This window comes from Dipodomys ordii, unplaced genomic scaffold, assembly GCF_000151885.1.
Source record: "Dipodomys ordii isolate 6190 unplaced genomic scaffold, Dord_2.0 Scaffold28, whole genome shotgun sequence".
Classification (NCBI taxonomy): domain Eukaryota; kingdom Metazoa; phylum Chordata; class Mammalia; order Rodentia; family Heteromyidae; genus Dipodomys; species Dipodomys ordii.
In genome coordinates this window covers 6591976-6616462 of record NW_012267244.1, presented here as the reverse complement: position 1 = coordinate 6616462, position 24487 = coordinate 6591976, and the positions used below count along the sequence as shown (strand labels likewise).

Sequence of the window (24487 nt, the reverse complement as noted above, 5' to 3'; positions counted from 1 at the left end):
TTAAATCTTACATTGGCATGCATTATGATTGCAAGTTATTTGCATATTTAAATATTAATAACCATAGTCTTTAAAAATTATATGTGCCAGAAAGTTAAAATCCTTTATTTATAGGATCATTTTCTCATTTTCACTATTGTAACTTTTACTTCGTAAATGTTAGAAGTGGGGCTAAATTGCTCTCTTTAAGGAATAAATGCATCAAGAGTCATCCTGAAAATATCCCTAAGCTAAGCAATTTTCCAGCATACACTTAGATAAGATAAATTGTATACAAATATCTACATTGGATTTTGCATTATTTTGAGGGCTGAATTTATATACTCAGAACAAAAAATGGCTTAAAAATATTAACTTAAATGTGTATCTTAAAGTACTGGATACTTAATGCTGCCATACTGTGAACTCTCATTATTCAGTCTTTGGTTCTGCTTTATATAGTAGCAGAATCATTGATATAAGATCAGGGTGGAGCAGAGCAAGTCCCAGTGAGCCTAGCAGCTTGTAAATTCTGAGTTTTACATTCATCGCTTCACACGACTCTACTGCTGTTCTGATTCTCCCTCCTCCTCTCCAGTCTATAAACTCCTGATATGGATCAACAAAGTTTGTTCTATCTATTAATGTGCTAGGATATCATTAAAAAATAAAAACAGAGTCTGTCACTTTAAATGTCAATTTACTTATGTTGTTTTGAAAGCTAACAATCCAAAATCAGCATATCAATAGTGTTGTTTTCTTAACAGGCCTATCCTTGACTTGTAGACAGTTGTTTGCTCTTTGTGTCTATGTTACCTATTCTCTATGTGAGATTGTGTCCCAATCTCTTCGATAAGAACACAAGTCCCATTGGATTAGGGTGTAATTGCCTTTTTTTCATAGTAACTTAAAAAATATTGTAAAGGTGAGGGATGTACAGAAGGGTTCTGGTTACATAGCACATAATTTTGTTGTTGTTGCTGTTGTTGGTTATAGGGCTTGAACTCTGGGCCTGAGTGGTGTTCCTCAGCTCTTCATCTCAAGGCTAGTTCTCTACTATTTGAGCCACAGCACCACTTCCGGTTTTCTGGTGGCTTATTGGAGATAAGAGTCTCACTGACTTTCCTGCCTGGGCTGGCTTTGAACTGAGATCTTCAGATCTCAGCCTCCTGAGTAACTAGGATTACAGGCGTGAGCCACCGGTGCCAGCAATGAATACATTTCTTTTTGAACACTGTCACCTCTCACCCTCTCCAAGTTGCACAGTTCATTTCTAACATAGTGTCTAGTGAATATTATTCCTGATTGATTCACCCTTTGTCCCACTGGTTCTGTGCTTCCCCTTCCCCTCCTCAACTCAGATAAACTTATATACAAAACAAGGGGGACAGAAATCAAAAACAGTGACAAAAGACAAAAAAAAATACAACAGAAGAAAGAACAAACTGTAAACAGTGCAAAAAAAACCTTTGTCTTGTATATAAGTTAATCTGATTTGGGGAAGGGCATGGGAAGCACAGAAATTGTGGGAAAAAGGGTGAACTAATTCAACAGTGATACTCACAAGACAGTAGGTTGGAAACTATGCAACTTGGGGAGGATTGGGGAAGAGGGAAAGTGGTAGAAAAATGAGGGAGAGGATAACAAGTTGGACAAGAAATGTACTCATTACCTTACCAATGTAAATATAACCCCCCGTTCATCCCCTGGCAATAAAGTTTCTCCAAAAGAGGTAATTATATAATGTGACTAGATTCCTATGAATGAAAATAATGTCCTGAAAATAGGGGGAAGAGAAATTCCTTCCTGCCCTGTCTGGTGTGAAGATACATCAAGAGGATAGCCATCTGTGAACCTGCTAGGGAACCTTCCCCAGAACCCTATAAAGATGGGAACTTGATCTAAGACTTCGCAGAGTTTAGATGGTAAGAAATACATTTTTGTTGAGTAAGTAACCTATTCTGTTACTTTTATTATAGCTGCCCAGAGTAAGGCACCAGACAAACTCTAACTAAAGATGACAGAAAAGCTTTTCAAAGACTTAAAATACTGCAGATGAATTTCAGTTACTGTTTCAGGTGCACTGAATTTATTAGCATAAAACCTCATTGAAGTTAGTTAAAATGTCTTGTGGAACCATAATAAAAAGAAATGCAAAGCTGTAGTTGGAAAGTACATTTGTTCTTGAGATAGAGAATAAAACTATATTTTCTGTTCCTAATGAAAGGGCTTCTCAGAGAATTCATGTGAGATTGCTAAATGCCTTATCCTATTTAATTAAAAATAAAGTTTTATCTCAAATGGATTAAACACAACTACTGTTTAATTAAACCAAAAACCTTTAAGAGGATCATTCCTATAAGATCAATTAACATTCTGTTCCATATTGAGCATAATTAGAAAGGCAGTTCATGTAATCCACTGGAATAACCTTTAAAATTTGCTTGGTCTTTACAATCTATCTATATGGCATTTCCTTAAAAGCATAACATCAAGATAAAAAAATCCTTTGATGGGGATGGAGGGAGGATCAGGTGGGGGGAGGGTGGGAGTTTGAGAAGGGATAGGAAGAGGAAAAATAGAGGAGGCAACAATGCTTGATAAGTAATGTACTTGTTATCTTGCCCATGTAATTGTAACTCCTCTGTATGGTATTCTCACAATAAAATTTTAAAAAAAGAAAAGAAAAAAAGATAAAATATTATGTACCAAGATTAGTACTAGTGCTTATTTTAAAATTAAACTTATTTACAAAATAGAATTAATAACTCCTTTTTGGTGACTGGTAATTTTAGGAAACTTGAGAGGTTTCCTGTAGGTAAGACAAGAGGAAATTAAACCTTGGATTATGAAAGTGCAATGCTGAGCAAATATTGGAGGATTTTTCATTTATACATTAATTTGAAAGTTGAATTTCCAGTCAGAATTTTGCTTAAAACTTCTGAGATGTCTAGCTTAGATATACAATCAAAAAATTGTGTTCATACTAATTACAGTTTTGAAAAAAAAGTTTATTACCATGCACTCTTCTTCAATATGAAGAATAATGTCAAAAAGAAAAAAATAGCTCAGCTTTGATCTTTGACCACTGCTGCTATAAAAATTCTAATAAGGATTTTAAAGTATGTGTTACAATTTTATAAATATATGTGGTGCTGTTGCTTCTAAATATAGGTTGTTATGTTTCTATCAAAAAATAAAAAATGATCAAGAGTCCATCTACCCAGATTGAAATGGATAGTTTAGTAACCGGAATGCCCATGTAAACTAGCTGTCTTTTGTGTTTTGTTCAAATAAATAAGTTGTTTTGGAATTTCAAAAAATAAAAAATGAAATGTGCTCTAAGATGAATATTTGGAAATGTGCTGTATGAGTACATGAGAATATGATGAATGTATGTCTAAGAAACTGTTCAGAGTCATCTAATCTTGGCATATTCATTAAAACATTGTAAAGCCTATGTATCCTCAAGTTCAAGTTGCTCCTCTGTTGGTCTCAAATCTCAGGTTTCAAGTCTTTTGTGCAGTTGTCAGCCTGAGCTGGTGTACCCAGCATGGTGTTGCTGGAATTTACCCTAAGACTCATTACAGAATGTGCTGCTCCAATCCACTATACCAGCACTGTACATATTTCTTCTGTTCATTCTATCTGCATGTTACATTGCTTTCCTCTTTCTATTTTGATGATTAATTCTAATTTAATTATTTCCTGATTTAAAAAATTGTATTTAAAAATAGTATTACTTGACTAATAAGAATTAGTGACTCCTTTTCTTCAAATTTCTTCTCCCATCCGATTTCAAAATGGATTTTCAGATAGCCACAGTATATACTTCATTCAGAAATCACAAATTATTGATGAGTTATTATGTTATAATACCTAGGGAAATAAATTAATAGAAATGCAAAGAATCTATTGTTTTGTGGTACCTGCTGACAATGGTGCTCCCTGGAATATGAAACTTAGTAACCATGAATCAATTGTGAAATTGCATGTCAATATGGTGGGTTGTGTCCAATGGTGTTGCTAATAAACCCTACACATTTTTTTGTTTTGTTTTACACAGAACTAAGGCTTTCTCCCTATTTTTCTGAGGATCCTGTGGGGAATGAATTCAATAGGGCCAGTAATCTGAAGCTGTTGCCAATAAGTAAGAAAGTAGGATGTTATTCAGAACACACAGAAAAGACTACAGGGTATAGACAACATGGTAGACACACTATCTGTGTGCAGCTTCTGCATGTAATCAGACCAAGATTTTGATAAACAAAAAGATTCAGCATTCAAATTTGCACATTTAGAAGAGTAATTTGTCATTTATTTTTAAAATGGTTTTATCCATTTTACTAAAATTAGAAGAGCCACATACTGCAGGTGCATAATTACACTTGCCATTAAACACAAACACAGATGCACATAACAAAATTAGATGCAATTGTTTCATTGAGGAAAGAATGGTACTTTTTATCTCATTTTACAGTTTTTATTAAAAAAACTTAAATGACATTTTGTATTTTATCAAAGAATAAGGTCTATGGTTGCCTGTGTGTGTTTGTGTTTTCTAGGTTTCAGTGAGGAATCAGAGGTCTACTGATTCTTAAAATCATGGGAAGAAACTTCAATAGAGCACCAATTCACATTCCTCAGTCCTAATAATATTCACAACACCAAGAAAGAGCATTTCTACATGGAAGACACTGTAGAAATCAAATTTGCCCTCATCCATCTAGAAAGGCTTTCACAGTGATTTGATCATTTGTATCTGTGCAGGATAAAAGGCACAGGAGGGAGTCTAGTCATTGCTGGGTGGAACAATGACCCCTTTCACAGATGTCATCTCATTTCAGTTCCACAGTAATCCCTTCAGGTAAGGTTGGCATGATTTTTGAAGATGGATCTGGGGGTGGTAAATACACACACACACACACACACACACACACACACACACACACGTAAGAAAAAGTAAAGCAAGAAGTTGAAACACAGTAACTGCAGTATAATGGTGAATCTCACTTACTCACACTAACAAAAGCTTGGGAGACAAGTCTACAGCACTTATAATAGGTTCCATAGTATAAGCCCTAAATGAGTGGCCTTTGTTCAGTATTTAGACTTGGAAGATAGAGTTCATGATTAAGAAAAGAACTTTAATGTTAGTTTTTTTTATCATAGATTATAAGATTACCCTGATGCTTTTTTTTTTTTACCCTGATGCTTTTTTAAGTTTAGCCTAAGGAACTAGAATATATTCTCAAACCCATGTGTCCTTAGAATCATGTACCAGAATTCTCCTTAATATTAGTACCAGAAAAACACAATTCATTTGAGTATCTATGATAATAAAGCTTTGATTGCAGACATGGATCCAACTGTAAAATGTTTTATCCTGGTGATGTGGACATGACTAAATCTCAGGGAAGATCTTGCTGACTAATTTATCCTTCTTATGGTAAAACCATAATTACATTTCATTTATTCTCAAATCTTATTACAGTGATACTTCACCTTTAATAGTAAATGACATATTTCTAATTTTTCCTGGTTAGAGGATTAAGAAATAAAACCAGTTACATTTTTAAATGATGACAATTCTTTAAATTCAGATTCATTTAATGCATTATAAATATTTCTGTGACTATCTGGTCAAACAAAATATTTCATTTGTGTAACTATCTATTTAAACATAGTAGGTTTTGTTTGCTGTTATTATCACGCTATTTAAAATGATATGCAGTGTATAAACAGTCTGTGTATCAAACATCGCTATGAGATTTTTTAAGGCACGGATCTCCCAGCCTTTCAAATACATCATGTTTTGTATTACTTCCAAGCTGTTCATACTGTCCTTTACAGAAATTTTAGTTTGGATATTCACCTTCCAGGATATGCCTGAATATTTTAATTCTCTACTCTAAAATCTCAATATATCATCTTTGATTCTAGTACCAGATTTCTACTAAATACTCCTATATGGTCTTATAATTTACTAGAATACTCATTTTTTTAAATTCATTTTTCAATTCTGGTTTGTAGCTGTACCTCTTGTTTGTAAAGTTCTTCAGGGCAGAACTTCTCAATTTTTCCTTAACTTTTGCTCCTTAATATCTGGGTCTACAATTAATTTGACTTATACCATTTGAAGGAGTAGGCGTGATAGAGTTATATGGTACACATGGACAAAATAACATAGGTTAACATTATAAAGTCATTGAGGTCATCACCAATGATTGGTGTATATGCCATTTTCTCCTGAACATCTTGAATAAAGTGTATGATGACAATAAACATCCATGAAACTGACTTTCCTATGGACGTAAACAGGGAAGACATAGTTTCTGGGGTAGAAACGGGTTAGCTCAATGCTTTTCATTAAGCAGAATCATTCTGGATTCCACTTGAGTCATCTGTGATCTTGAAGCACAAACACAGACATCACACTTTTTTCCTCTGGATATCATCATGTGTCAATAAGACATACAAGTAGAAAGGTAAATTAAAAAAATTCTTTTGCAATCCAGTGAAAATGAGGACACTTTAAAAAGTGAGTGACCATATATCCTATAACTGCAGATCATAAGAGGGGGTGGTTTGGGAGGGATAAGGAGAATGAAGAAAGGGGTGACAGTGATCAAGATGCACTATATTCATAAAGTGCTTCACTGAATCAAAAGTCCTATGTACAACTAAAGATAGTAAGACAATAAATTTAAAATTGTTAAGAACTTGTAGTATTTGAGTAGACTACAATAGCAAACTTGCTATTTTTTATTTTTGTCAGGAAACTGATCTCATGTAGAACTACCAAGTAGCCTCTTCATCTATATCATATAATGCATTTTTCTTTACCAGGTTTGGACAAACATAAGCAGATGTATATTTCTTGTTCTCCTCAATAGACACTAGTTCATTAAAAAACAGATCAATATAAACTTAAAGTAGGAGGTTATGATACTTTTCTTTCCCATTTTTTTTTTTTAGTCTTACTTCATATCAACTCACAGCTTCTGTTCACAGTATGTGAGTTGTGTTTTGATTACCCAGTTGACAGTTCAAGAAGTGGTGAAAACTATCTGGACTTTTATTACCAAGGCATGTTTTGGTATCACTATTCCAGAGAAAGAAGCACTTTTAGACAAATGTGTTCTATGGGCAGTCGTCCATACTCATTCCTGTTTAGGGATGTGATTTTCCTCTCTCTCAGATAGGCTACTGAGATTGTAACTTGAAGATCTTGGATAGATCTATCTCTGAGTTAGCATTAACTGGGCAGTTTAATGCCACTGTTTCCTGTTCCATTTTCTCTTTGGTTCTATTTATATTTGGTTAAGTAGTGAGGTATTCATTTTTCTCACCAGGGAAAAGCTGATCTGTTTCTTTTGAAGATATCAAAAAGTAGGCAAACTTTACAAGTTACAAAACAAATAGTAAGAATTAAGATAAATGTCGGTAATATGTTTTGTATTTATTTGATACACTAAAAAAAACCTTGGAAATAAGTATACTTGTACTATATAAACATATTTTAATATATTTTTTAATAAGCCTTTAAAATAGAACTTCTGAAAGATATTCTATACTTTTTAAATTTAATTCTTATTAACATTTTAATGCCTGTTATTATTTATAAACATAATTTGTTAGGTGCTGTGATTTTAGTTGCATTTTTATCACTAAGGGTGAAATAAAAGGCAAAGCTCTTCCATGGCTGCACAGAGAGACAAAACAACCCCCAGAGTATCAGTGATAGAATTGTCTCAAATACAAAATTTTTACCAAGATGCATTGTATTTATACAGTTGATTTGTTGAATCGTATCCCCTTTGTATAGCTTCTTAAAGATAATAAAAGATATCAAATAAAATGAAAGATATAAAATAAAGATAATAAAAATATAATTCAAAAATATATTTTTATTTGCATGCTTTACCTCTTGTTGGTTAGTATGGCTTGCCTATTATTATGGATAGTGATCTCTGAGAAGCTAGTTTTGCTGACATTCTTCTCGACTTCTTCCTCTAGAGTAACTGCCCTCATGCTGTAGATGAGGGCACGCCTGAATTCAGCCTGTACCTCCATTTCTCATCAGATGGTTCCAAAATTCCGATATTAGAAGGATTTGACTCCTCCTTGAATTTCCCGCAAGGCCTCATTAAATCAGCTGTTTTGTTTTGTTATGATGTGTTTACTTTAGATATGTGGCTTAAACAATGTGTCCTTTCTCTTACTCTATCTTCCTCACGCCTAGTTTCCTCCAAGCCTCTTAAATGTCATCTAGTCACAACTTCTGCAAATTAAGACACAAGATCCAAAATGTCATTCAGCCACTCAGAAACATTCCTGAGGTGGAAAGCATTACAATAAGATCTCCTATATTGAGAGGGACTGATTAGGTGAGTTTACCACCCAGATTTATATATGGATTTAGACATCTGAGCATTTCACTAAGAGCAGAAGACCGAAAATAAAAAAGCAGTTTCATTTCCCCCAGAGTAATATGAAGATTAGCAATTTGAAGTGGAGGCTCACTTAAGAATTTTTGCTTGGAAATTAGTAAACTCTCAGACGTACTGATATTTAACCAGATGCAGTGCAAAGCAGTTACAAATAATCTACTAAAATCATTTTCTTTGGCTTAAAAATAATCACTATGTCATAACTTCATTTAATTAGATATACCAAGCGGGGGGCGGGAGGAGGAAGCAAATGTGGTAGAATGAAAATAGAGCTCTGGATATACTGAAATAAAATATGGAATGCGTAATTAAATTTAAATTTCAGATAAACTACGTTTTTTAATATGCATATGTGTTCTGAAATATTTTATATAACTTCAAACTAAAAATATTCATCATTTACTTGAAATTAAAATTTAACTAATTTCTTGTATTTTTATTTGAGAATGATAAAGATAATTAATGATAAAAATATCATGTAAAGTTGTAAAGTTTGTTTTCAACATAGTGTTTTGTACATCTCATTGTTATAATGGGTCAACCTGTATCCTTACTTAAGCATATTGTTTTTTTCCCTTTGCCTCCCTGAATTAGAGATGCATATACACAAGATGCAGGGCACCAACATCAAATACAGCAAAAACAGGGGTTATACCGTGGGGGAGGAACATACAAAAGAAACAAAAAAATCACATGGTACATTACAAATACATTAGAAACAATAGCAAGAAAGAAAAAAGATATTTGTGTCCCTATGTTGGGGTTCATTTTGCTTCACATCATCTTATACGGCTATATGTACACAGCTTTTGGCCTTTTCTGCTTGTCCTACATAGGTACTAGTTATTGCAAATAAGGGAAACCATGGGACCTATATTTCTTAGGGCCTGGCTTACTTCACTTAATATAATTTTTTAGTTGTGGAGGTGGGAGGGAAGGGACGGTAGGGGGAAAAGACAGGAGGAGGCAAGAATGCTCAATAGGAAATGTACTCATCACCATGCTCATGTAACTGTAACTCCTTTAGCATTTTTACAATAAAAAAGTCCCCAAAATATCATGTAGCCAAGTATAGAGACTGAAGTCCATAATTCCTGAACTCCAAGGTCAGATTATGCAAAAGGCCTAACATGCTATCCATAAAACAACTAAAATGAAAAAGCCAAAACATAGTTCAAATGGTAGAGCATTGCCTAGCAAACTTATAGTTATGAGTTCAAAACTCAATACAAAAGAAAAGAAATTCAAAGATCTTATATATTTTCATTGAGCACTGAGTCATTCTGATCCATACAATTATAGCTAACATTTTCATATCCAGTACTTTTAAACACTTTTAAATATTAATCCATCAAATCCAAACACAATTATATAATGCAATGCTATTCCTACTTATAAATAAGAATATTGTGATAGCTATAGATGGAATAACTTGCCCACATTCACACAATTGTATGGAAGGCATTTGATCCCAAATGGTCTAGCAGGAGACTTTAACAATCACCATTATATACTTTAACACAGAAACATATATGCCTCTTATGAAGTGTATTAGTATATATATATACATAGATATAAATAGATATTCCAAAGTAACATAAATAAATTATATAATTAAAATATAACATTAAATACTACAATGCTCAAAATTATATGATATATGATATACATATATTTGGCTAACTCCAAATTAATATTAATTACTTATATTATATTTCAACTTATATATACACTCCAAATTATATATATGTATATAAAGATGTTATATGTAATCTCAAATAAAGTGTTGAGATATATATTTATGTGTATATATATATATATAAACCAATATATAGAGATAACAGAAATATGTATATACATGAAATTTGGAGAATCCCCATACATTATTACCTTTAATACTATTCTGCAATTAGATTCATATTCAAATAACTTCAAATTCTACATATGTATGTATTTGAAGCTCCAGTAAAACTGTGACCTCTAAATAATTGCATTTTCCCCCCAATCTAATAATATTTTGTATAGAAGTGCACATATAGCATGAGAATTTCTGGAATGGCAATTTAGGTCCTAAATTCTGGCTTGTTTATGCCTCTCCTAATGTAGGAGGTCTTCAAGCCACACTCGGAGAAAATGACTTTGATACCCAAGATGCAGGAAAATACAAGCAGCTGGTTGTGCACATTTTTTTTTGTTCAATCTGAGCTTTGATGCTGTTTCATTTTTAGAATAGTCCCTTTTTCCCATTAAGGAGTTTGGGACAGCTGTAGGAAACATACACACACATATATATTTAGCATTACATCCTAAAGAACTTTAGATCCATTATCTTACATTACAGCTCCTCCTACAACATCAGACATATGTCTAACAGAACAGATGGGTCCTGTGATACTCAGGAAGGGACATCAAACTCTATGGCTTTGGGGATTAAAATTCTGCATTGCTTCTCATGAAAGAAACAGAGGCTTGGTAGCTAATAGGTAGTAGGATATTGGGAGAGGGAGACAAAGCTAACATTCAAATACTCTTGCTTTTATTCTTTTAGTTTAAACCTTATGAATCACATTTAATCTTGCTAATTATGTTGCTCATATCATAGCGATAATAATCACATACCGTTCCCTAATAATACAATCTTGAATATCATTACTGTGCATTTTCATCTTTTGTGTGTGTGTGTGTTTTGTGTGTGTGTGTGTGTGTGTGTGTGCGTGTGTGTGTGCACTGATTTTATTTCTTTTTCTCAGTACTAGCACTGTATCAGTTGAGCCACTATGCCACTTCTGGCTTTTTCTGAGTAATTTATTGGAGATGAAGTGCGAGACAACAAGCTCATCCGTTTTTTATTTTAAAAGTATAAAACAAGGCATTCTAAGAGGTAAGGATTAATCATGGTTCTAGGTAAATATCGGTTGCTCTTTCTCATGTTGTATCATCTTTTCACCAGCATCAAAAAGGTAGTCAAATGAGCACATGAATATGTTCCACTAAGTGAAAATAAGAACATGTATTCATGCTTCATTAATTTTTTTCTGATTCAGAAAACACTGAGCAAGCAGACAGAAAAAAAAATGGAACACCATAAATCTGTTATTCAAAGAAACTCCAATGTGCCTTGTTAAGTGAAGAAAACCTAGAAGGTAGAATCATATTTCCATTAGTTTAGGGTTCTTGTTTATTAACATGTAGAGTGTACTACAAAAATATGTTCCCTTAAGTTTTATATACTATTCTAATGTACAATGGAGATTACTATAATATGGATTCTGCATTAATGTAGAATTGCCATCAATCATACAATATCTTTCACTGGTATGAAGAAAAGGCAAAGCTTAAGCATCTGAACATTTTTCAGGACAAATTGGAGTTTGGGTTTATGTCCTGTCATTTATAGAATAAAGTCATGTAATTCCTGCAAGTTTATTTTTGGGACTTGAAAACCATGTCTATGTAGGCTTGAAAATGAGATTCTAAACTGTCCTACCTAAGGATATTTATATGTGTATTTCTTCTGAGCTATAAATTAATGACAGAAAATGAGTCATTTGTTGCTGTCATTTCATGGATAGGATATAGCCACATCTTAAAGGAACTCAAAGAAGAATCTGATCAGTGGTTAACACAGAAAAGCACATGGCCTGGTTTCTTTTACTTTTCAGGAGATATATTGCTACTAAATTTAACATATTCTACTATTAGCGCAAAACAAACAAGTTACAAAATATTTAGATGTTGCTTCTCTGAGACACATTTTCCCAATATAAATGGTAGTTAATTGATGAAAAAAAATAATGAATGTGTATTTCCTATAAAATGTATTTTTCTTAGCATTTATTACCTAACATATAAATACTTTGTAAATAAAAGATATATACAACCATAAATGTAAAGAAAACTGAAATTCCTACTCATTAGAGCATCATTAGCTTTGAAAAAAAAGTGACTGAGAAATCCAAGGCAAGGTAGAGTACTGATGCTGGGTATAGCAGCACTCTCAAAAACACTACTGGGTGTGGGAAGAAATTATTATAACAACTCATCTTATTTCCTTTGCTTTATTTTGATATGTGTTAATTTGCTGGTGACTAGTGCAGTAAGGATACATAAAATTTTAAAGTGAAGGAACAAAAATTATTATTATTATTATCATTATCATTATTTCTTCAACTCAATATTGTCAGTTTATGAGTACAAAGTATCTTGATCCATATCACCACTTTCATTATTCACATTCATCTCTCTCAACATCACAGAGAACCACTAAAAAGATCCACAGAAATATCAGAAACACTTGCTAATGTCAAGGTAAATAGCAGGAGCTGAGCTGGTCAGGAATGTAAAAACAAAGCACATCTTATTTCAATAAATATCTCCTAACAAATGTAGTCACTCCACTTTACCAAGTTGACAAATAAATATTGTGGTAAATATCGAATCTAATCTAATATCCTATCTCTGTTGTCGACTGACTTGCAATATTAGCAAGCTCCTCTGACTCCACAAATTTGCTATTATAAAACAGGCAAGTTTATCTCACTGAGATAAAACATATTTATTTCAATTGTCTTTAAGAATCCTTAAAAATACCTTGGAAACAGTATTCTAAAATTCTAATTTTTGCCCACTGGCATATTTTTTAACTCATAGTCTTAGAGCAGACAAGTGTTGATTTTAATGGCCACTTTTGTTATTATTACAGTAACTACTAGATCATTAATTAAAGTAATTTACACTTAAAGGAATAAAAACTCATTCAATGGCTATTATGGTAAAAAAAAATATAAGGAGACATACTGTGTAATCTCCTTCTTAAAAATCCCTGCTTTTAAGGTTTCCAATAGTTCCGAATACAGCTTCTAAACAGAGGCATATTATATCCCTTAGTTTGGTTTATTTGTGAATGTTGGAATTATAATAATTAAAGCAGTTATATTAACCTATATAAGAAGACACTGTACTGACTGTATCATTGAAGTACTTGCATCTGGTATTGTGTTTTCTTGTGACAGGTGACTCAAAAACAGTTTTGAATATTCCTTCACAAACATTCCAAAAGGCTTAGTGGACACTTGAACCTTGAAAGTCTTTGCTTCAAATACTCTGTAAATAAGCAGTCCAGAGGGCAAGAGAAGCCAATAGCTTTTAAAGAGTTATGAATTTAATGGCCAGAGCATTCCTTTTATATAAATCTGAAATGGCCTAAATTAAATAAGGCTTATTTAATTTCAAAGCTTAAATTCAATTGCTGTCTTACACTATTCCACAAAATTAGTATTGAAGTGAAGCTCTGTTGGGTTAGATGCAGTTCTGACAAAGGTCAACATTTAAAATGTGCAGTCTAACAGCTCTATTAATTCTACTAATTTGGTTGAAATGGTATGCCAGCTACCGCAAATTAACAAATGTCTCATGTAATAGAGATAAAGGCCATCTCCAAGGTACAACATAACATTATTACATTATATTTTATTAATTTTTAACATATTTCTTTATTGGGTGCCAATTATCCATTTTCTATATAATCATCAATAAGGCAATAAGAACAAAGGCAATGTGTTCATGATAGGAGAATTTCTTATGTCATTTCATAATAAGTTTACAATCAATTCAAGTCCATTCTCAGATTATTCCCTGTTTTGCTCCATGAAACACACCAAAAATAAGTCAGAGCAATTTATAATTTTTAATATTATCTTAAGTAATGTCACTGTTCCTTAATTTCATGATGAATTTTGATCAGTTTTCTAATTTGATCATAAATAAAAAGCCAATTTTCTCAAACTGTCAAAAATTGGTGATAATGGATATAACATCAATGATCATACTACTAAAAATTTCAGACTGCAAATGTCATGATTCTTATTTTTAAGTAATTAATATTCATTCATTTTTAAATAAATAATATTCATTCTTACTATATCTAGAAAAAGTCTGATATTACCCAATAAGCCTTTCAAAATTTTAGTTTACCATTAACAATCTATGTAACTTAGCAACACTATTTGCCATTTTTAACTACTGTATATCATATATATTATATATAATATATTTTTATTTTTAATTTATATTTTATTTTCTATTTAATTTATTTATTATTTATTTTTAATTTAATTTTATTTTGAAGGTAAAATATAGAGGGGTTACAGTTACATATGTAAAGAAGTGAGCACATTTCTTTTTTTTTTAATTTAATTTAATTTTTTTTGTGTGTGAACATACTGTACAGAGGGGTTACAATTACATGGGCAGGATAATGCGTATATTTCTTATCAAGCATTGCAGCTTCCTCCTTTGTTTCACATCCCTTCCCAGCCTCCCCCACCAACCCCCACCCAATTCTCCCCCCCCTACCCCCCCCCCCCCCCTCCCCCGCCTCGCCATGAGCACATTTCTTATTGAACTTGTTATCCCTTCCCTCATTTTTCTCCCACCTCCGAGAGCCATCCCCTACACTGTAAAGTTCATTTCCAACAAATTATCTTGTGAGTATCCCTGTTGCATTGGTTCACCCTTTGTCCTTTGTCTCACCATTTTGTTGCTTTCTTTCTCTTCCCCAACCCAAAGAAACATAGATCACATGATTTCCCTCATGTGTAATAATTAGCATATGACTAGGATAATCCTAGCAGATGAACAGAATAGCTCAATAGCTATGTACATATCACCATATAAGATGATGCTAAGTGAGATAATAAGATATGAAAGCAAGAAGTTTTTCTTTGCTATTTTTATTTTTAATGTACTATGTGATTTCTTTTTTTCTTTTGTGATTTTCCCCTATGGTTTGTCCCCTGTTGTCACTGTATTTGACTTTGGTACCCTGGATATTGTATATACACTTTCAACTTATCTAACAATACATTATCCCATATTTTATTATCTTATTGGAAATTCCATTTTGTATATCAAAGTATATCTTAATTTTTATTATAATTAATGATATCAAATCATTTTATACCGAGGCTATATTAGGCACTGATGAAAGAGAAAAAGTCTCATGTAGCCTGAAGTACCTACTGTGTACTTCCTCTATACTTCTCTTATTTAAGCTGTTGTATAATCAACGCATATTTTGGCCTGGTTATTTATACATCAGTCATAGAAGCTAACAGTCTGTTATTTAAAAATTACTACCTTAATATTAACATGTGTTATATAACATTTTATTTTTATAAAAAGTATTACAACTTAATGTAGTCATACCTTAGGACTGTTCAGTGATAAATAAGGAATAATTAGTGTAAAAACACTTACTTAAGGTATTGGCTCAAAAGGAAATGGACTCATTACCTTGCTCATGTAACTGTAACCCCTCTTTACAGTATGTTTACAAAAAAAATATACAAACAAAGGAATTGGTAAGGTATTTTTTAAAGGCAATAAATATAGTTATACTTTCACAGGATTTTGCAAAATACATTTCCAGGTTCTTTTGTTTAAACTTTTGGTTACATTCTACATTTCTGGAGAACATTATTTATATCAAAGTGATAGATTATTCTTCTGGAAGTCTGAAGAAGAGCCCACACAGAACTATGTATGGACCTTTTTCTTTTCTTTTTTCTTCCCCCCTTTTATTTTCTATATTCAAATAGAAACAGCTCGAGGATTTCATGATTATCAATAACCCAAGGAAGTTGGGTGCCAGTACCTCATGCCTAGAATCCTCAATAACTCAGAGGATTAAGATCTAATGATTGGGTTTAGCCAGCCATGGCAGAAAAGTCCATGGGACTCTTATCTCCAATTAATCAACAAAAAGCCAGAAGTAGAACTGTGGCTTAAGTGGTAGAGCCTTAACCTTGAGCAAAATAGCTGAGGAAGTGAACCCAGGCCCAGAGTTCAAATCCCGTTACTGGCTCAAAACAAAACAAAGCAACTCTAAAAATAAATAGCCAGCAAAGAAGAAATACCTCAGTAGCCCAAGAAAATGAATAAGTTACATATGATTATGTCTTAATAGAAAAACAGAATAATTTACCGGATATTTCCAGCTATTCTGATCTTATATAAAATTTGGGGGAAACATTTGCATAATGATAACAATAAAATAGTATTTAAACATATAGAACATTTTTTGAAGAATTTATTGTGATGTCCCCAAAGTCAAGAAAATCCATGGAGGCACAGTTTAAATTGACAAGGAATTTTATTTGGTTGGCCAATGACGGCCTCATCCTGGGAGGAGCATAAACAGCACCAACTTCCAGTAGGTAGTTTATATAGGTCAGAATCATATGCAGGTGACAGTTTACAGAAGCTCAAAGATGATTAGGAATGGGGATATTCTTCAGCTGTGGTCAGGACCAGGCTGACAGCATTCTGGAGGCCAGTGATTCAGGATTAGAAGTGTGGGTTACCACAATATGAAACTCATCCAAATATCTTACAATTAAGTGTAAGAATGTTGGGAGCAGGTGTTATTAAGTACTATTATATTTGCAAATATGACCCGATTTGATTTTGGCATATTAAATTGACATAAAACTCCATTAGAAATGACACATGTCATTAGTATCTGAAAGAAACACCTTAAAAACTCAATTAGCCAGCCATCAATAACACAGGACAGATATGGCTTCTTTTCTGAAATTATTGATCAAAATTGATGCATTTTATTTAAAAAGACAATTAAGTTTGGGTCTCGATTACGGATAATAATATCAGCAGTTCAAAAAATCACTCTAGGCAATGTCATTTATGAAAATGTTAATTTTCAGCAAAAAAATAACCAGCACTACTGCTAACAATGTACAGTTGAACAGATGACATTCTCTTGAGGGGGGGAAAAACCCTCTAAAAATAGTCACAGTTTTGGAGCTGCTTGTGCATAATGTCAGAAATAATAAATAAATAAGAGGGAATATGTCAATTTGGTTTGCCTTGGTAAGTTTGGATATGTTCTGACATAAGAAAAGTTAGACATTTACTGTAAGAACTGGTCCTTGGATTGACAGAAAATGTGTCATCAAGAAGATCAATTGATTCCAGCATACAAGTGACTTAAAAGAGATAGTTGAAAAGTCATCTCAAAGAAAGTGATGGATAGAGGCTTGCTTACACTGAAAATCATATCTTGATTCATGTAAAAATATTTGTTTTATTCTTATTTTTCTTAAAAAATGGCATTGGCAATCCCTTTATATGGGTATTTCTAGAGTCTACCAGGCTGCCTGAGGTATTTTGGGGCTGTAAAGTATTTTATTTTATTCTACAAGGCCTTATATCTCAGGAATAATAAATCTACCCAGTTAAATGGAGATATGAGTTGAATATTTACAATTTAAAAATATAGCAACAAAAAGGACTTCATGTTTATTATTGTCAAGTGTAAAAAATGTTCTTATTATTCCCAAATAAGAACTGAAAGCTGTATATCTAGTGTCTTAAAAAAAACAACCCTGCTCTTTGATAAAAAAAAAATGTGAGGTTTCTTTTTAAAACACTTTTCATAAGCCTGAAAATGTTGTAACTCATAGTAGAATGCCTGTGTAGCATGTGTGAAACCCTAGGTTTGTGTCTTTTTAAAAATTTTATTTTGTTGTAAAGATGTTGTACAGAGGGGTTACAGTCACATGACTAGGGTGATGAGTATATTTCTTGTCGAGCATTGTTACCCCTTCCCTTGTTTTTGTCCCATTATCCCTTCCCTCTCCTACCTACTTTACTTCTTTCCCTCAAAGTTGTAAAGTTCATTTCCAGTATACTGTCTTGCATCATATAGGTTTGAGTCTTAATCCTCCCCCTCCAAAAAATTGAGAATATCATAGTTGTCCTTTTACTTTGAAGATCAAATGTATATGAGGTATAGACCAAAATACACATTGGAATCATTCTGTGACAGAATCCTTCATTTAACAAATCTGTACAGACTGCCTACCACTTGTCAGACATGGTTACTGATAGATGGCTATATACTAAAATACAAAACAAACAAACCAAAAACACGAGAAAGTTATCAAAGACAGAATGCCTAACTCTTCATGAAGCATACAACCTAGCATGAAAACACAGTTCCAATAAATTATGATAGTGTAGCCATGAAAGAATTATAGAGAACATAATCACATAATAACAAATTATTGTTTTACTTTACAAAATTATAACTATGCATAGTCAGAATCACTGGGAAAACCTAAAGCAGAAAGTTCAAAAGTAAATATTTAGTAAGTTTCTCATGGCATTCCTGTTTTGCTCTGTTATACAAGGACTTGCCTTCTCTCCTTGATTAGGGTCTCTATCCTGCATGAGCTATCTGTCCATTAATAAATAAGAAGCCATCTCAACTGATATTCAGATTGATTGGAAATATATCCAAATGTCCCTGTTGAAAAATACCTTTATTTTAATTAATAATAGAGCCAAAGCACAAGACTTACCAAGGCCTAAAGAACAGGCAGACAAATTTAACTCTGCCACTAAGTGGCAATGCTTCAAGGCATATAGGAGAAAAAAATAGCATTTATAGGGCTCTGTACTGTCTGTGGTTAGAGGCATCCCCTGGGGTTCTTGGAACATTTCCCTTAGAGATAAATTGAGACTACAGTAGAGAGGAGCAAACATACATGAGATAAGTTTAGGATGCACCTGGCACCCAAGCCTTCCCAGAGAAAGGTACGTCCAATGTGTAGCTAAAGGTTTTAATCATAAGAAAGCTGGCAATGCTGAGCTCTTCTCATTTGCTTCCCCTAGGAAGAGGATGATTATGATGGAGTTGGAAGAGGCAGAGAGTGTTTGGGCTGAGAAATGGAAGCAAATTTTAGAGTATGGGAAGATATGAAATAGGGCCAAACTTGCAAAGGTTTACTGGTTATATTAGGGAATCTAGGTTTTTTCCCCCCCTCAGGCTGAGAGAAACCAATTCAAAGATTTTAAAGAAGGGAAAAAGAAAATATTGTTTTTTTTTAGAATCACTATCATGCAACATGCACATTTACATACATATACACACAATCATATGTTCCAACCTGAGAAAAAAATTTTGTACATTAGAAACTGGAAAGCCGATTAACTTTCTCTAGGCACCCACATGAAAGAGGGGGGCAGCAAAGCCTATCAAATGGCAGTGAGGGATAATTTGAGGGCACTTGATTCTCATTTGAGTTGCTGAAATCACCAGCGTTTGCTAAATCATGTAATCTGAGCCTGTGGAGTTGATGAAAAAGCCATTAAGAGCAGAATAACAGTTATGAAGGACAGTAGGAAATACAGACTAGGAGGAAAATAAAGCTCGGGGTTATATAAGCTCAAGAAGAGATATATTGTAAGAAACAAGTATTATCCTATGGGCAACAACAGTGCACTTCTTACTGGTACCTCACATGTTGCTTAGGTAGTTCACAAGTAAACATGCTAAATAAATGTCCTTAACATTGTGAGCACTGATACAAGGACAGGGCACTAGACTGGAATCTGGATAGATTCTGTCTGTCCATGTATCTCTCTATCTAGATACATATGATATATGCATATATAATATATGTATAATCTCTCTCTATATATGCATAATATGTGTGTATGTGTATATGTACTCCCTATGTACAAAGTTACTCATAGATAAAGGTCATACATTATTTTATATCATGGTTGTTAGCTACTGAAATTGTTCAGCAGAGCTCCAGCTGAGCATCAATAAAACAAGAAATATGACAAAGTTATATGATATATACATACATATGTGTATAAGTCCTCATACTGATATATTTATATCTCGCTACATATCTATACCTGATTTGCTTATATCTGTCTATACAAAAGCACAATATAATAAAAACCAAAACCTTTCAAATACTGGTGGAAAAGTAGAAGGCAGGAAAGAGGTGTAGAAATATAATAGAAAGGTAAAGGTCTCAAAGTGTTGCGTTCATATTTATATAATTGTTACAATTAAATCCTGTGGTATTAAAATGCATGCTAATTACAATATTAAAAAGTACCCCTTGTGAACGTGTATTTCAAAACATTGCTTTACAAAGCACTTTTTGTAACTTTATTTCATTTGCAAATGGTAGATTCTGCTGAATGTATGTTTTGCTTATATAAGCAAACTGTATGATGAGACTGTAATCAGATTGCTCCATTGCTTAGCAACCAGAGTTAAAGAGCTAATGTGCAACAGTTAAGATAGTAGGAGATTACCTGTAGGTCAGTGCTGTAATTCCAGTGTCTTGAATTCCTGCTGTCACACTTTCAAAACCAATATTAATACAACACATTGGAATAAATGAAATTTAAAATATAAATACACTCAAGTATGACTCAATTGACCTATAGATAGTATAATCTAGTACAAACTTCTGTGTCAACCTGATAGTACCAACTGTAAACCAATACTAGAGTAAAAGTAACCCAGCAACTTTGGATCAGAAGTAAACTCTATGTTACAAAGTTAAGTAAGTTCAAGACACAGGCGTATTTACGATAAAGATAATGACTCTGATATTCACCTAGCCAATAGACACTTTTCTTAGGCAGAAGAGTAGGTGATAAAATAGTGTCAGAAAAACCTACCTGTAACCATTGTGACTGGTCATTGTGGCCTGAGGTCCAGGCATTCACCTTGCCTTGCTTATCCAGCCGCGCTTTTCTTGGTTCCCAAGTGAACATATCCATATTGAGTGTTCTAAAGATGCTGGAGGCAGTGATCTGATAGTCTTGTATGTGTCCCGATTTCATCCCCAAAGGCTCAGAACAGCCTGAAAGAAAATGAGATGGGCTCCATGAGAAAAATAATGTATCATCTTGGACCCTTTTCATATTCATTTCAGATAGGCAAGAGAAGATTAAATATAATGTTATTCAGTCCCCCAAAGAGACAGCATGGATATTCAAAAAGAAAGTGGGGGGGGGCTTAGGACTACAATCAGAAATAAATCTGAAACAAAATAGAAAAACAAGATAGCCAATTGTTGTCATTTTGTCTGAATATATTTTGGGAAAATTGAAAACAAGAAAGACAATTCAAAGTACTTTTCTGTGATAGATGATTTTTGCAAAATGAAAACAATACTGAAACACTCTCTGCTGTCTCATTACTGGAAGGCTCATGACTACTCTCTCGTTTTCAACAATTTCATTGTGGCTTTAAAAATGGGACATTTTCTCATAAAGTATATTTGGCTTTCTTTTATTTGCTTTCATATTACTGCAAATGAAAACTCCCACAGTATCAAGTATTTCACAGACTGATCCATTGTTATATCCTAAACTGGACAGAATTTTGTTGTCTAAGAAATATGTACAATCTATTTCACTGAATCTTAGTGTATCAATGTGTTTCCTTTGGAATGGAGAAATATAGTACCTGCTCAGTGTGAACTATTGGCAGGGCACTGTGAAAATACAGAGTTTAGACTTTGAGATGAGCTAGCACAGGAAAATAACAAATTCTAGCAAAAACATTACTGGAACACTATCTTTATGAATTCTTATATTTTAATCATTTTTGATAACCTATAGTGCTTGAATATTCTTAGAAGATTCTCAGATCTATGAGCTATAGTTTCAAAATCTGGAGTTTCTATTTCATTGGATAGATGTGTCATAATATCTAAACAAACCTCCAAATCTAGAACTGTAACTGTGACAAAATTCTATTAAAAAATTACATGATTCTGCTGGGAACCAGTGATTCATGCCTGTAATCCTAGCTATTCAGGAGGCGGAGATATGAAGATCGCAGTTTGATGCCAGCGAAGGCAGAAAAGTTCAGGAGACTCTTATTTCTCACTAACCACACACACACACACACACACACACACACACACACACACACACAGTACCTTAAATAGATATGGAACTGTGGCTCTAGTCATAGAGTACTAGCCTTGATCTCATATGCTTAGGGACGGCTTCAGATCCTGATTTCAAACCCCAGGACATGCACCAAAGCAAATAAAACCAAAAATGAAACCAAAAAGAAGCATCATTCTATCATCTAATTAACCAGTGGCTGAGACTTCCTTAGGTAAACCATCACATTTTAGCCAAGTGACACTCAAGTTCAGTTTGATCCTTAAGCAAAGATAAAGGAAAGGATTTCTCCAGCCAGATACATTTCCTCCACACCAGCCTTGTTTTGTTTCTGTTACTTAAATACATTTCTCATCAAAGTGTTCTTAGCATTCCACCTGGAAGATGGTGACAACAGGAGAAACAACCTAAAAGAATCTTCAAAGAAATTGGCTACAAAATACATAGAAACATTGCTAAGATAATTTTCATTCCATAGGATACTTTATTATTTATTATTATTTATTGTTTACTTATTATTTATCATTTTACTTATTTATTATTTCATTATTATTTCTATTTTATTTTATTATTAATTTCAGCTCAAGGTGAGCACTCTACCGCTTGAGCCACAACACCACTTCCAGTTTTCTAGTGGTTTATTGGAGATAAGAGTCTCACACACTTTCCTGCCCAGGCTGGCTTTGAACCCTGATCCTCAGATCTCAGCTTCCTGAGTAGCTAGGATTACAGGCATGAGCCACCAGTGCCCAGCTCTATTTTGTTATTCTTATGTGCCTACCAAAAATTAGATCCTATCATTGGGTTTAATTGCTAAAATTAGGCAATTTTAAGTATGGGCTCTTTGAGAATGGTTTAGAAATCATTGATAATTCTTCACTACAATTATCTTCTTTTTGTCCTGATTAATACAGATTACTTCTTTCCTCTTGAGGCTCCTTCTTGCTGTTCTTCAAATCTACCTTCTAGGAAAAGCCTATCCTCTGCTGACAGGATAACAAGTGAAACATGCAGTAGTTGTCTTAGCAGGAGTATTGCAGACAACACCTACATGCTAAGTCCCATGATAAAACCTAAATGTAAATTCGGTGGGAGAAAAGATGCCATCAAGGATTCCAGAATGTTCCACTCACCATTTATACTCAGCAGCTCCAACCTGAGTTGACTACAGTATAGACATAAGCCTTTCTATGGCCCATTTTTCCCTTCCCTGCTGCTATTTCAAAGTCTGGGAAATGTTGCATAGTTTGCAGATGATGTGCAAGAGGAATGGTGTGTAATATATAATACGTGAAGGAATGAACAGAAAAAAATGCTTTCTAGAATTTCTGCTTAGTCATAAAATTCATTTCACATTTGACTCTGTTTTCAAGAACGTAGCCATAAATGAATTCTGGATAATGACTTGCTCATTATAGCCAGGATCTATTTCATTCTCTACGTAATATGTCATCTCTGTCTTTCAGCCAATTTAAAATATGTCCTTTCAAGTGTTTGGGAAGAGATTAAGTGCTGATATTCTACACAGGTTTTAAAGAAGATATGATAGTTTACTGTAAACAGTAAGGCAGAATTGCAGCACTGCACTCAATTAATAGTGTACTATTATATCAATGCTTACTCCTAAATAGTATACTAAATTCTCTGCCTTTGTGTTTCACAGCACCAATTCCCCCTTTCATCGGTATGATTTCACACATATAACCTAATTAACTTTATCATCAGTGTAGACAGAGCCTGAACAAAATGGAGCATTAAGTGAATCTCTCCAGCCTCTAAAAACAACCACTGAGAGACAATATTATCCTCTGCCTAAAAGTTCAATATCAATTTGTAGGGTTGGGAGACTAAGCACAGCTTCCTTCTTGATTTTTTGTTTGTTGTTGTTTTGTTTTGTTTTTCATAAAAAGTCTGTTAAGTATCTGTTGTTCCCTCTTGTAAAACTTGACAGTGAAATATATTTTCAGCTTGGGGGTGTAACTGTGTCATGATTGAGAGACTGATTCTCATGAATCACAAGACTGACAAATTGGGGAAAGTGACGTTAAACAACTAAAAACCACAGGGCTTAGAGCAGACCTAATCGTACTGTGTTTCTCTGTGATTGCTTTATGATGAATGGCTTTGGAATGACAGTGGCTTGTGGTGATATAGAGACATGCAGTACAAACACTCTACCACAATAATTCTGCTAAGATTTACTGTCAGTCCACAAGCTACTTCAAACTGCTAAAATAGCAAGAAAGAAAGAAAGAAAGAAAGAAAGAAAGAAAGAAAGAAAGAAAGAGATCTCGGTATAG

General features: G+C 33.5%; 1 protein-coding gene across 2 annotated transcripts in view; it reads right to left on the bottom strand.

The window, feature by feature from the left end:
• Positions 1–24487, bottom strand: part of Edil3 (EGF-like repeats and discoidin I-like domains 3) — a 408082-nt gene that overhangs the window by 79911 nt on the left and 303684 nt on the right. For both annotated transcript variants that reach the window (XM_013015845.1, XM_013015846.1), the window contains one exon: positions 20946–21130. In XM_013015845.1, the coding sequence (XP_012871299.1) occupies positions 20946–21130 (185 nt within the window). The remainder of the gene's footprint in view (positions 1–20945; positions 21131–24487) is intronic.